Source organism: Pseudopodoces humilis, chromosome 20 (assembly GCF_049639895.1).
Source record: "Pseudopodoces humilis isolate 2021_Gansu_Grassland_sample_001 chromosome 20, ASM4963989v1, whole genome shotgun sequence".
Classification (NCBI taxonomy): domain Eukaryota; kingdom Metazoa; phylum Chordata; class Aves; order Passeriformes; family Paridae; genus Pseudopodoces; species Pseudopodoces humilis.
Window position 1 is genome coordinate 7802105 of NC_142219.1, and position 14146 is coordinate 7816250.

At 39.8% G+C, this 14146-nt stretch overlaps 1 protein-coding gene across 1 annotated transcript in view; it reads left to right on the forward strand.

Annotated features, from left to right (window-relative positions):
• The window catches only part of PPIL2 (peptidylprolyl isomerase like 2), a 66281-nt gene that overhangs the window by 34454 nt on the left and 17681 nt on the right, over nucleotides 1–14146 (forward strand). Inside the window, exons 13-14 of the mRNA XM_005524383.3 lie at nucleotides 8149–8238; nucleotides 9601–9634. Of these exons, the coding sequence (XP_005524440.1) occupies nucleotides 8149–8238; nucleotides 9601–9634 (124 nt within the window). The remainder of the gene's footprint in view (nucleotides 1–8148; nucleotides 8239–9600; nucleotides 9635–14146) is intronic.

Below are 14146 nucleotides of genomic sequence, written 5' to 3' on the forward strand. Positions count from 1 at the left end.
AAGGCCATGCATATCACTGAATTTCTTGTATTTTATTTACTGTGATTTTTCTAGTCTTCTCAAGTTTTTTCAGTTTCTTTAAATCAGGATGATGCTGGGAACAACTGCATATTATCCATGTGTATTCTGCTGTATTAGTAACTATAGTGATGGAGTTTTACCTTGTAGGTGGTGGAGCAGCCATTTTTTAAAATATATCAACATATAAATAAACATGTAAATGTAATGCTCCAGAAGACCCTGTCAAAATTATGAACATGTGGTTTGATGTTCTAGCTCCCTTCTCTGCTGGGTGAGTCCTCTGCACACAAGTGGGATGATGATCTGGTGTTTCAACACATGCCAAGAGCTGTAATCAAATACTAATCTGTAGATGCCACAGCAGGTTTTATAAATTCACTTCTCTCTCAGGTTTAGTACTTTAAGGTTTATAAGGGCAAGATGGCAAAATAAAGAAGAATGTGAGATGGATTTCAAAGCTCTATCTGACACTCCACAAATGCTTTTTGAGGTTTTAGGGCCTAGCAAACTCTGCTTAATGATGATGTCTTGGCATAGCTGTCCGAAGAAGCCATTACTCTACAAACATTGGTGGCTTAATCTTTTTAGGCCCTCTGACCTGTTAAATATGCCTGTGATCTATAAATGTGTAATCCAGCCCCTGTTCTTTGAAATCATCTCTCCTTTTGTGTAAGGGACTGTTCTGAAGATCAGAAGCCTGTAAACTTCTTATCCATTTCCAGTGGCAAAGAAGTGAGTTGCTGAAAAAATCCCTTGACCTCTTGGCATGATGAGGTTCTCCAGTGTTCCCGAATCTCACATTTTCTTTCTGATTTAAACCTCCATTCTACTTGCTTTCTGTCAACATGATATTGGCTCTGTCTGGGAAATAACTGGCTGCTGTTTTACCAGTATCTGTTCATTTGGTAATAGAATTGGAGGGATGAAGTACAGTGTTCTTGGTATGGTTGTAATGGCTTATTTCATAATTTTTTATCAAAATAGGCCATTATAATAGGAAGAGCTGCAACTCTCAACTTTGGGAGTTCTTGTCAACAGAAACTAAGAACAAACTAAGCTGTGTTTTTCCAGTAGAAGAGCTGGATATGTTTTTAAAAAATTTTTGTTAGGAATAATGATGTTACTTCATGGTGTGTTTTTTCCTCCAAGTGGTATAATAGCAGACAGATCTAATGCTCTTTGGGGCTGAGAGTAGGATGGCTATGCACAGCTGTCTGGATGAACTAGGTTGTTCTAAGTGATTGGAAGCTGATATTTTAATGGTTTTAACTTTAGGGACATAACACCCTGTCCTGGTTTAACTCCAGTCTGAAACTAAGCCCCACAGAGCCACTCACTCACTCCCCAGTCAATGGGATGGGGGAGAGGATCAGAAAATGGGAAAACTTGCAGGCTGAGGTAAAAGCAGTTTAGCAAGTAAAGGAAGAGCTGCACACGCAACCAGAGCAAAATAAGGAATTAATTCACCACTTCTCAAGGGCAAGTAGATGTTCAGCCATCCCCAGGAAAGCTGGGCTTCATCGCTATTATGTTTACTTGGGAAGACAAACATCATCCTTTTGAATGTCCCTCCTTCCTCCTTGTTCCCACAGCTTTATATGCTGAGCCACCTCTCCATGAACCTGTCCTTGCTGCCCTGGGCTGTCTGTGTGTTTTCCTCGCAGCCTTTTGCACTGAGTAATTGGTGGAAAGGCATTTTGCACATTTGGACCCTTCCTGCCTTCCCAGCTGCCCTGGCAAGCTGGATCTGGGAAGGGAATTGATTGTTATTGGATTATGCCCCTTGATTTCTGACATTTGCAGACATGAGGTGCAGGCATCCCATACCAGCTGTGTCTGCCACTTAGTGATCCCAAACCCAAGGATGAGGTGGGTGGTTTGGAGTTACACAGCTGCTGCTCTTCATCTTTCTCTGACGTGTTTCTTGTTTGTACCTTGGCTGCTCGGATGAGAGCAGGGTGACCTTGGGAGGCTGACAGCTACCAGAGCTTCTCTGTCTAGCGTGGAAATTGTTACAGGTTGCATCTTCTGAAAAGGTGGAGTTTATGTGCAGGCAGCTGCAGATTGATGAGATGCCAGGGAGCCACTGTGGGACCTGCGTTACTCCAAGTTTTAAGCTGCTGGAGATTGCTTGAGCAATTAAAGTTGCATCCTCATTTAGACTGTACCCACTTGTGCTGTCCTGCTTACCAGTGCATCCTCATCAGCACCCAGCCCTGCATTGTGCTGTCTGACAAGCTCCTTAACCCTTGGGTGATGATAAATTTGGAGGGGGCAGTGAGGTGGGGAGAGGATTGTTTTCTTTTCTACCACTGCAGTAAATATAAGTTAGAGGAAAAGTAGTAACTGTGGCTGACTGCCTCTGGACAACTAGTAGTTAACATTGACAAATTAGATGAGTGAATTAGATGCCTTGTTTAGTTTGAGTTGTGCTCAGCTAAACTGATTGATTGTCCCTGTGTTTGCAAAAATGTGAGAAGTAAAACTGAAGTGTGTCATCTTTTTACTGGCATCTTGTCTAAGCTGAGCATCTTGCTTAGACTTCAGAAAAGTTTTCGGTAACATCATGAACGTCAGTATTGTGGAAGAAATGCCTTTTAAAAGTGAAATTTAGCTATCTGCTGAAGTCTTTGCTAAATAGCTGATTAAATTACAGTGAGTTTCTGCATAATGAGAATGCATTAATTCTGCTCTTTGTTCTAAGCAAACTTGGAGGCTTTGAGGTAGCAAAATAGGCAAACGTTTGCTATCAAGTCAGCAATCTGTTTCCCAGGGCATAGTTAGCTTGTCCTGGTTCTTTTTATTATCAGTACGAGTCTGGTTGAGGGTTTTACCCCATGGTGCCCCAATGCTTTCATGTCTCCCAGTGCTCACTCTCTGGAACTGTGCTCTTCTGATCACGGATCACAGATTGCCTGAACACGTTTGCTCTTGGTATAGCCAGACTGAGAATTGTGTCCGTTAGATGAACTGTGGCTTTCTTGAGCTGAACCACCGTAGGCAGCTGTTGTTTGCCACCATCACCTGTCACTGGCTCAGTCCCTCTCTCACACTGGGGAACTGTTAGCAGGAAAGTGGAGCTGGCAGGGAGTGGTGTTTAGGTCTGGAATAAACGTTTCTCCTGCAGAAAATGTCATGGGCTTCCCACAGTGAAATTCTTCCCATGCTCTTGCAGTGGGCTTTGTGGAGTTTTGGGTTTTCTTGTGCCTCTTGCTGTGAAACAAATGGAATGTGCTCATAGTTCAATGGTGCAAAATGGGGTGGTTTAAATGGCCTTCCAGAACAGTACTGGACACTGAAACATGTACATGTTTCTTTCCATGGCTTAGAGAGGGGAACAGACACTTGTACCTGATAGATGGTGACTCCTGAAATTGTATCATTGCATTTAGCTCTAAGTCCTAAACCCAAGCTTTTATTGCTGAGTTCTTTTCTGTTTGATGGGTAGGGTGAGTACTACAGATTGAAAGGTAGGGGGGAAACTGAGTTTAAACCTTACCAAATCACCTCTTTATGGGCTCATGCATTAGAAGAGTTGTTGAATGAACAATTACAAGATTGAAAATGCTCTGTGTACAAGTATGTAAATGGATTAAAGCAAAACAAAATCCACCTTGCATTTTAAATGAGATCTGTGTTAAGAAAATGGAAGGCTTCGTTTGAAGCTTTAGAAATTTACATCACTAGTTCATGCCTCTTAGTAGCAGAAATCTGGCATTTGTATGATAAGATGAAGGCTGTAGAATGCAATTTTAATTTGAGAGGAATGAGCTTTTCATTATTTCCTGCTTTGAAACATAGGGTTAATGAGCATATAGCAAGGCTCTGTAGTTTAGTGCCACTACTACAGTTCATCCAATTTAGAGAGAAAAAAAGAAATAAAAGGGAAGTGGAATTAGCACAAGAAAATTATACAGATGTGCAAATGACAGCTTCTGAATGCTTAGTGTGAAATTTCCCTTCAAGGTTCATGCACATCCTCAAGGGATGGAGCATTTTGAAATGATTAGCTCTTCACATAGTAAAGCCTTTTTCCTTGCAGTCATGGCAACAACTCAGGAGCTCTCCCCTGTTTCCCCATCTCCCGCACCTTGGTAACAGGAGTGCTGCAGGTTTTTCATCTCCTGTTTGGCTTTTTGCTGCCCAGTACAGATTCTGAGTTAAGGTAACTTTTATAAATGTAATGACCCATTGTAATAAAGAGAAAGGACAGCTGCAGACTGAGAAATTAGATAGGGACCTAGCTTGGTTGGTCCCACCCTTCAGGTGTCGGGTTGCAGCAGCAGAGATTAATTTTAACTGGCTTGGAGCCACCCTTGCTGGCAGAATGGAAACTGAAATTGGCTCAGATAAAATCTGCATTTATCCTAGAAGCTTGTAGTAAGCAGTCAGGGTTTTTTTCTGTTTTGCTTTGGTTTTCTAAATTGTATATTCCTTTTTTCAGTGTTCTCCGAGTATCATGCTTTCACAGTGTCCTGTCACTGCTATTTTTGCAGGGTCATTGTTTGTGGCAATCTCTCTTGAACTCTGAAATTTGTCTGGGCGTAGTAACTGACAGAGTGCTCGTGTTTCCAAGCAGAGTTACCTACTAAGTGTGTTAGCTAAATGAAGACTAAAACCTACTTAAAAAACCATTGGGCTGTGGCCCCATTAAATATATATATATCTGTGAGCCAAGCAAAACATTTGTGGCATCTTCTGGGATAAGTGCTCTTCTGGATTCTTGTCTCAAAGCATTTATTAAAATTTTACTGCTTGTCTTGGGTGTGAATTTTCAGCAGTTGAAAGACAGTTATCTGGCATCTACAAAATAAATAGGGAGCACAGTTGGAGCAGGTGACTCATTTTTGGTATAAATAAGATTTTTCTTCTTACTGTTTGTCATTTGGAAAGAGAAGTGTCTTTAAGCTCTAAGGACATCATAGAGACCCTGCATTCACTTACACGGTCCCAATTTGACCTAAGAAAAGGATGATTTTTCAAGGCTGTCCTACCACACTCTTTAGTCAGAAAAGCCTTCCACAAATCTTAAATTTTCCTTTTTAGGACTGTCAGTGCATCATTCTGAGAAGATATTGCAGTAGGTTTAAAACAGTGGATTTCAGATCAAGTGGCATTTTTCCCTTGACTTCCTTACATATAGGTCTAAGTCACAGTCAGCAGAATAAAATTATTTAAGTTATTTCCTGCTGAATGTAAAAGGGATAAAGAGAGAAAAATTAGCTGTTGCTGTTGAGGCCAATTTAAGACAAAACCAGCCAGAACTAAAAAGAGAGCCTAGAGCACAGAGTCAGTGTGAGAGAACAAAAAACCAGCATTGCCTCCTGCATTTCCAGGTGCCTTGACCATCCCCTCCTCCTTTAGAAATGGTGTGATGCAAGTGGTGTGCAGGAAGTTTCTGAAGAGGGAGAGACATCTTTGCATTCAGAGACTGGGAGTCTGACATCTGCCACAAGATCTTAGATCAAGTAACAAAGTCAGGTTTGTTTATGTGTATTTGTCATCAGTCTTTGTAGCTGGAACAAAGGCTTCAAAGTCTGGCCTTGTTTGTATGGTCAGTGCAGAACACAACTTCATTACTGAGGATCTGCACCTTCCCCATAAACCCCAAGCCTTTTTCTCCTGCTTTGGACAGGATGCTGCTTTAAAAAATCCCTGAAATGTGCTTGGCAGTGTGAGATTTGGCAAGAACATTAACTGCTTTAAATAAATCAGATAATCTGAGCCAGATATTCTAGATCTACTGCATGACTGAAACTGGGGTTTATTACTGATTGAATGCAAACCTTCTTATTTGTGTCTAGTAAAAAGCACTATAAAAGGTAGTGGTAATGTTGCTAAGGAACTGTTTACCTGCCAAATGTATCTCTGTGATGCATGAGGTGACCATGGGAACCAATTTGGTGGCAATTATTTAAAGAAAACCTTGCAGTGAAATGACTATTGCATGTATACTAAATATTTCTGAAGTTGCATTTGAAAAGCTTATTTCTGGGAAAGGGTGTAATAGCTAGAAATCCATTTAGAGAGAAGGGTCAGTACAGGTCTTGCATAAAAAATACATTACTAGAGCCAGTTTTTTTGATGTATAATTTACAAATCGTGTTTTGAAAATAAATAGGAAATCTGTTTTGGGTTATCAACTTTGTGCAAATTTAAAATGATTTGGTGTCCACTCCTAGGGGACCCAGTCTTTTGCCTGGTTTCATTTTTTGTAAAAAATTAATTACAGGTTGCTGTATTCCCCCTTGAGAACTTATTAACTATATCTCTCTCTCCAGAGTGCTCAGCTCTCATGAGATAAAGTGCCTTAGGCTAAAAGCTGCTGATTCCATTTCTGATTCATAAAGAAATGTTTTAAATGTATTTTTGTTCTTACTGACATTTTCCATGAGTAATAACTAATAGCAAAACAATAGGATCAAGGCTGTTGTGATATTGTCTTATAAAGGAAGCATACGCTGCACAAGTGATTCCTCAGGGGTTGAATTTTACTAGAAAGATTAAGTACAAAGATGATTTTAAAGCATGTATGTTTAATTCAAAGGAAGAAGTTGGACATTTGCTATAAACATTGAAACTGTAGGAAAACCTCCAGTTGCTTGATACAATTTTTATGGGATATAGTTACTTATGAGTTGCCCTCAGGATGACACCAAAGTACATGTCTTGGTGACATTCTACCATAAAGCCATTATGGTACCATTACCATTTAACTCAGTAATGAATTCAGTAGGAAATCTGAAATAGTGGCTGGTGTGAGATTAGAATTTGCTAATTTTTTCACTTGTGGCTCTGCTGACAATTGTCATCTGAGTAATTAAGAAGGAATCAATATAGAGAATTTATAATGTCAGGTAAAGTTTGTTTGAAAAATTAAGAGACAATTCAGTGTAAATAAAGAGGTTTGAGAATGATCATGTTTCAGATGAGAATATACAGAAAACTGAAGTTCTGTAGGTTTCCTGATGAATACTTGTATGGACTGGCTTTTCAAGAGATAGCAATTATTGCATCCTTAAATTATTATAATCAGGCTGGCGTTTTTTTTTGTTTTTAAGTCACTTCAGGTTGCATGGCTCAGTCTCTGTCCCTCAGCAGTTCCCAGATCAAGAGTGATGTCACAGCAGAGCAAAGTGAATTGGTGCCTTTCACAAAGACAAGTCTTGTGTGTGCTCACTTACAGCCATTGCAGCTCATGCTGGGGCTTTACTTGCCAGCACATCCAACAATAAGGATGTTTTTAAGGCCTGTAAGAACTCAGATGTATTCTTCTGTAAAACTGAAATAGATTTATGCACATATTCCACAGTGGGGCTGGAAAACATGTCCAAGTATAGAAAACAGGTTGTTTCTGTACTTGTGTTTGTATGTCTGAAGGTGTTTTAGTGCTGCAGAGAAGAGAATCCATACAATAACAGTGGAAGGATGATTAGGTGGGAAAGTAAAGCTTTTCAGAAGGTACTGTTTGAATGTCATGGCTCATAAATCCACTAAATAACTTTAATTTGTGCTGTAAAAGTGAATTAGAAGTTGGCAATAGATTTCGCTTTTTTTTTTTTTTAATTTAGAATTTTGAAAACAATTTGGGTTTCTTTTATTTTTCCTGTGTCCTAGTGACTTGGGTCAGTCCCATTGTTACTTCCAAGTGGTGAGGAGGACCAAATGCTTCTCTCTCAGTTAGCTTCAATGTGCTTGCTTTGAAATGTGGAGCAGAGGAGTCAGGTTCTTTCTCACTCTGGTAAATTCACATTTTTCAGTACTAGAAACCCCGCTTTGGAACAGAATTGTAATGGACTGCTGGAACTCAGTTACTTACAATTCTCTGAGCTTACCTGAGTTCACCATCATGGGACCAAGTGGGAACTCCTGTTATCTGAGCTAATGCTCAACACTTCTTTGTGCTAATCGGAAGCTCTGGGTTTAATTTATTTACCACAGTGTGCGTCTCTCCAGTGTGCCTTAAAAGAAGGTGTATTACAGGCTTTTTCCTGTAGACAGAGCCTTCGTCCTCTTTGAGTCCTGCATGTTTGCTTCGTTGTAAGCACAAATGAAAAGCGATTATTGTAACCACTGTAACAATTGTTCAAAGGTTGTGCTTAATTTAAACCTCCTATTGTGTTTCAGACACCCCGAACATGTGAAAACTTTATCAAATTATGCAAGAAGAATTATTACGATGGAACAATTTTTCACCGATCAATTCGGAATTTTGTGGTGAGTTTTAAAAAACTCCTGTGTAATGCACACATATGGGATGTACTCAAAATATCCCGTCTATTTAACTGATCTCAGGTTTAGGTTGTTCCATGCATGACAGCTTGCAAGAGATGTGTATTAAATATACCATCAGGATGAGGGTTGTCCTAACCTATGCCGTGTGTACTTGTGGGTGTTACTAACAATTGTCTCTGGTTAACATTTGTCTCTCAGAGCATCAGTTCAGTGCATTCAGCACTGCATTTGCTGACATTCCAGACCAAGCCTTGAAGATTCATCGCCTTGGCTCTTATCTTCCCCAAGATGTGGGTGGGTGGTTAATGAACAGAAGGGGAGAGAGGGAAATGCTAATTTGGATAAGTAATACTGTGGTCTGTTGAAATCCCATTCAGATGTGAAACTTTAGCAGGCATCTGAATTTCTGTTTCAGGTTGTGGTACTTGGCTATTATCAGATCATCCTTTCCTAGTGTTCTCCATCGCTGGGTGCCCAGGCTTTCTTGTGAAGGAGTTAAAGAGCACCTTGTGTTCCAGAACTGTGTCTTTGGTAGCCAAGGATCTTTATTTACATAGTTACAGTCCAGGAAGCTTCGGATATTGTAGCTGCCCTGTAACTTCCTTTCAGAAGAATTAACAGCCTGATCCTGAAGGCAGAGCACAGCTCACAAGGAACATCACTGGATGTTACATTCTGTCCTGTCATCCTACAAAAAGCTTTTTTTCTTTTGACAGCACTGTGTATCTCAGTTCATAGTTAAACTCACAACTAAAATTGTGCTTCTGTGCTGTTGCTTTGAAACTGATTGTGTCATGCTCCCTCCACTGGCATTAAAACACTGAATATTATTTCTGTAGATCCTGCATGTACAGTCATTAATACATGTAATTAATTTTGTTACTGAAAGATTGGTTTCACATGAGGATTTTTCCTGCTGGACGTAGTACAAAAATATTACATATTTCCTCTTTTCTTGCTTTCCCATCATGTTGGTAGCAAAATGTAAAGCCTTTTCAACTCCAAAAGCAGTGCATCATCAGTTAAAATGCAGATTCTGATTCAGCACATAATAGAAAGGATGATCTGGTTAACCCATTTGAGATCGGTTATTTTCCCTATTTACTCATAAAAGACCTATTATTTTTATAAAACTGCCATTCTGCCTAGGGATGAGCAATGTTAGGGATGACAGCCAGCTGATAAATAAGCTCTGAATAAGTAGTAATGGTTTCCTTGTTGCTGACTTCTCAACATGACACAACACAGAAGGCAGAAGATTGAGCAGAATTGGCTTTTATGGTGTGTATTTAATGTCTTTCACACAGATGCATATGTAACACTGATTTAATTTTACTTCTGCAGATCCAAGGAGGTGATCCAACTGGAACAGGAACAGGTAAGGTTGAGTTTGAATCAAGTAGATTGTTCTCACTTTATGGGCTTTGTTGTTCCATTTACTTCAAGACAATTTAAAATTAAAATTTTCTAAATGATGAAATGTGGTACTTTGTGTTTACTTTAAAACAGAGGTTTCATTGATATATTTTTATGACTATGTTGACTATGTTCAAAATTTCATCTGATGTATTCTCAGTCTAAAGGTTGGGCACTCTTCCATGCAGAATTCTTGCAGGTTTTGCTTCCTTCTTCCTTCAGAAAATAAATAAATTAAAATTATTGTGATTTTACAGCTGGTCTTCCAGGGCAAAGAACAAAGAAAGAAACACGTTCATGAAAAGTTGCTTTCAAATTCAGTGTTAATTAAATACTTGAGACCTGCCTCGGAATTGGTGATTGGCCAGACACCATTTGTTCTCCCAGCTAGTTGCCTTGTAATGCCCAAGCTGCTCTTTTTCTAACTTTTTGGGATCACTGCTACAAAATTCTTCTGCCTGTTCTTTCTCCCTTGGTTGGAGATCTGGGATGAGTTGTAGCAGGAATGCTCAGGAGGCAGAGCAGCTGGAGGGTGTCAGAGCATTGCCCACCACAGGAGACAGGTCATGGAATACCTCTGGCCACTGCTGTAAATTTGCTCATTTTCCACTTGCACCTTCTATCTGCCCACTTGTGGCTGTCACCAGCATCCCCAGCTCCTCACCTGCTTAAATACTTTAGCTTTATTTACTTTGTAAATTATGTTAGTGAGTTGCCCAACAACTTTTCTTGTAGTGTATGTGATAATCAAGAGTTGAAGGATTTGAGACTAGTTAAAGGTTCAGTGTTTTGATGGCAAAAACCCATTAACAAGAATTGTTACCATCTATGCTTGGACTGTCAAATGTGATTTGATTTTTTTATATGGAAAGTTTTGGTTCAAATCCCGAAAGACGTAATTAGGAACATCTTTTGAAATGAGAAATTAAAGAGGTGTCAGGAGATGGGAGAGATTTAATAGGTTGACTCAGACACCTCTCACCCTTGCCAGGGTGGAGTTCAGATCCTGCTGTGGAATGAAAATTAACTTGCTGGTGTTATTCCTGTTTCTATTTGTGCAAATGGCAGAAGTGCTGTAAGACAGCACAGTTAACAGAGGCAGAGAACTGGCATCACTGCTGCACTGAAGGGCAAGGCTCAGCTCCACTGCTTTGCCAGTAGGAAGTGAAATGCTAATAAGCACATAGGATAAAAATCCTCCTACGTATATTCTTTCACTTAAAAAAAGGAGTCTGATGACCTCTAGTATTTTCCATCTTGTTTTCCTCCTTGTCATTCTTAATTAAGTATGAGTATATCACAGGCGAGATGTCTCGCAAACATCTGTCAGGACTATTAAAGTTCTAATGAAATGAACAATGTAAACACAAATAGACCCGAGTGTTGCAGATTTTTAGAGACTGGCTGCAATTGTGGTAGAGTCCAAACAGTACAAATGTCTTCTTTGCACCTGAATGGCTTTTATTTTTTGAAGACAGTTGAATTTTATGTCTTTACCTAATCACTTGTTGAATATAATATCACAAGAAAATCGAAATGGAGAGAGCCTGGTGGGCTGTAGATTGCTCTTGAACTGTCGTGCCTTTGTGTTTAATACTTCAGTGAAGCTGCTTAGACAGTTCACAGAGTGCAAGTAGTCTGTCAGGATTTGTTTCTGACTACTGGATAGATCCAGGGCACTTGACTGTGAGGCAGAAATTCCACTTGTGTGTCTCGATCTGTAAGAAGGTGGCCAGACCTGAGGCTTGATGTTCCCTTGGCAGCAGGGCAGCCAGAGGAGGGTTCAGCTTGGCGGCGCTGCCCGAGCAGGGCAGGTGGACTGATGCTCTCCTGGGCTCCCATGCTGTAAAAATGTTGGTCCATTGGTTTGTGCATTATTAATGTGATCGCAGGCATTCACTTTGGGAAAGCTTTGGAGTAAAGCACTGGGATTCAGTACTTTGTACCTTTTTTTGCCTGGGGCTTGTTTGTTATTTGCAGGATAAATTCCCATTTTTTATTTCTTCTGCTGGAAGGGATTTCAGTATTTTTTTGACTCACTACTTCTTAAAAGGAAAAAAAAGATGCACCTTTGAAAGCTAAAAAAAGTCTGTAAGATTAAATGGGCTTTAGAAGTAAATAACTTGACTTCTGTGATATCAGAGAAACATATGAGAACAGAACAGGGCTTTCATCCCAGATATTTCAATTGGCAATAGGGAGGACTATTTGTAGGTTACCCTTTAAATGTCAATATTATTAACTGTTTCTATTAGAACCTTTTGTAGGAAGACTTCAGAACAAAAAGAACATACTTTGTTTCCTCATCCACACAGAGCCTTCTGCTTTAACTGATGGTTTTTAGCTAAGAGATTTGGCCTTTTTGTTTGTTTTTTGAAAAAAACACAACCTTTTCTAAATTTGTACATGGAAGATATATTAAGCCTGCATATATTCTTCTTCTATTTATTTCGTTATTCCTGTTCATTAGTTCAGGAACTAGAACAGACTTGTTTGAATAGCTTCCCACCATTTGGTTTCTGTCATCTGACATTCATCCCATGTGTCAGGGTATCAGGTTTATGGTTGCAGCCCTCAGATGCTGAGATGTTCACCCACTCCATTGCTAACTAAGCCCAGGACTGTTCATCTTCTGGGAGGATTTGGGCACAGTTAGTACAACACGACAGAAGGTCATATGTCACACGTACACAGACTGTAACTGTGCTTTGGCTCACCTGGATTAAGAGTTGCTTGTGTTTTGGAAACATTCACCGAGGTGAATGCCAAGCTGGTTGTCACTGACCATTCCCCTCCCATGGCTGCTCCAGGTGAACAGTTCTCTCTGTAAGCAGCCCTGAGCCTTGCTGTGTTGTTTGTTATTCAGCTCCCCAGTATGTCCTTTCTGAGTCTCTTTTGGACTGTTGTAAATGTGACCCAGCAGACACGTGAAGGGCAACTAATTCCTGGTACTCAGCGGTTAACCTGGGAATGGAGAAGGGTGGATAATTTCCATTATGGCATCTGGGAGTTGAGATACCACCCTGGGAAAAGAGTGGAGAATGGAATTTTACCCTAGCATAGCTGTCAGACCTGCACTGCCAGTGCAGTCAGTTACAGTCCTGCAAGGCTGACACTGGTTTGGAGGACCAGACTCATTTTCCTACAGCCTTCACCTTAATGTTTCATAAGACTATTGGGAGAAATTTTATTGTGGTGCAGCAGCTTATTTCTTCTCTAACAAAATAACCACCCATAGAGACAGTACTCAGAGCAATAAGCTGAGTCATGGTCATTCTTTGTAATGATTAATTATTTGAAAATGAATTTTAGATTTGTGATGTATTTTTTTTCCTGCTGTTCATAACAAGTAAGTGGTTTAACATTGTGAGTAATTCTAACTCACGGTCGCGCAAGTGGAGCAGCTGCCGTGTATTATCAGTGTTCCAAATAATAGAAGAAAATTTGCATGTAGAAAAAATAGGTTTAATATCCTAACCCTTTTGTATGAAAAAAGGAAAACTATATGCAAAGCCTCACATTTTCAAAGCAGCAGGCTTTTCTCAGCGACTCTCCCTTGTAACCTGTTGGAAGGTATCATGAATCAGCCTGTGATTTATGAATCCAGGAGGGCACAAAGGAGGCACATTATAGCTGTAAAAGTCCAGGATGAAATACTGCTGGTAGATGGGAATTGCCTTTTGTTTGGCAGCAAGAAGAGCTCCTCTGAAATGTCAATAGCAAAGGACTCTGGACAAACTTGATCAATGCAGTGTGATTTCCCAAGATGGCAAGTTCCTAAACTGTACCAGTTTTAGAGCCCCTTCTTCTTGCATGATTGAAGCTCAGCAAAAGGACAAAAGCAAGACCTTTTTATCTAGAATATATTCCTTTTAATCTGCAGGCCCTCTGCAAATCCACTCTTGGGTTTGTGGGGTTGAGTACCATGTCCTCTTATCTGAGAGGAGAGAAGCACTTTCTGCCTGAGCTGAGGCTTTCATATTTGCAAAATGATTCCAGAATCTCACTTGGAAAACTCTACAGAAGTGTCAGATGTTATTATGTACCTCGTTGTTCCAAATGACAAGAAGAAAATTACAGAAAGTAAGCCATCATTTTTTGTGAATCAGAACCCTCCTACTTCCTTACCAGTGCTTAGCAATTTTTAAGCCAGAAAAAGGAAGGATTTATTTAAAATCACAACTGTCATGAATGATGATTCCCAGCCCACACCTGGTTTTTGGGATGCTATATTTCTGAAGCTTTAGATGCATCTCTCAGCTCTTTGCAAGAAAGTTGTACAAATTCTGTGATTGTACCTCAAAAAAAAAATAATTATATGCTTTTAGTAGGAACAAAGACCACCAAAGAGTAATCTGGTTTAGTTCAAAAGACAATCTGAAAATATGGCTTTTTTCTGTGTGGTTGCTAATGTGTGATTGTTTCAGATGTCAGTTTAGATCTGTTAACCTGTTTACTATCAGCACAGGATGCA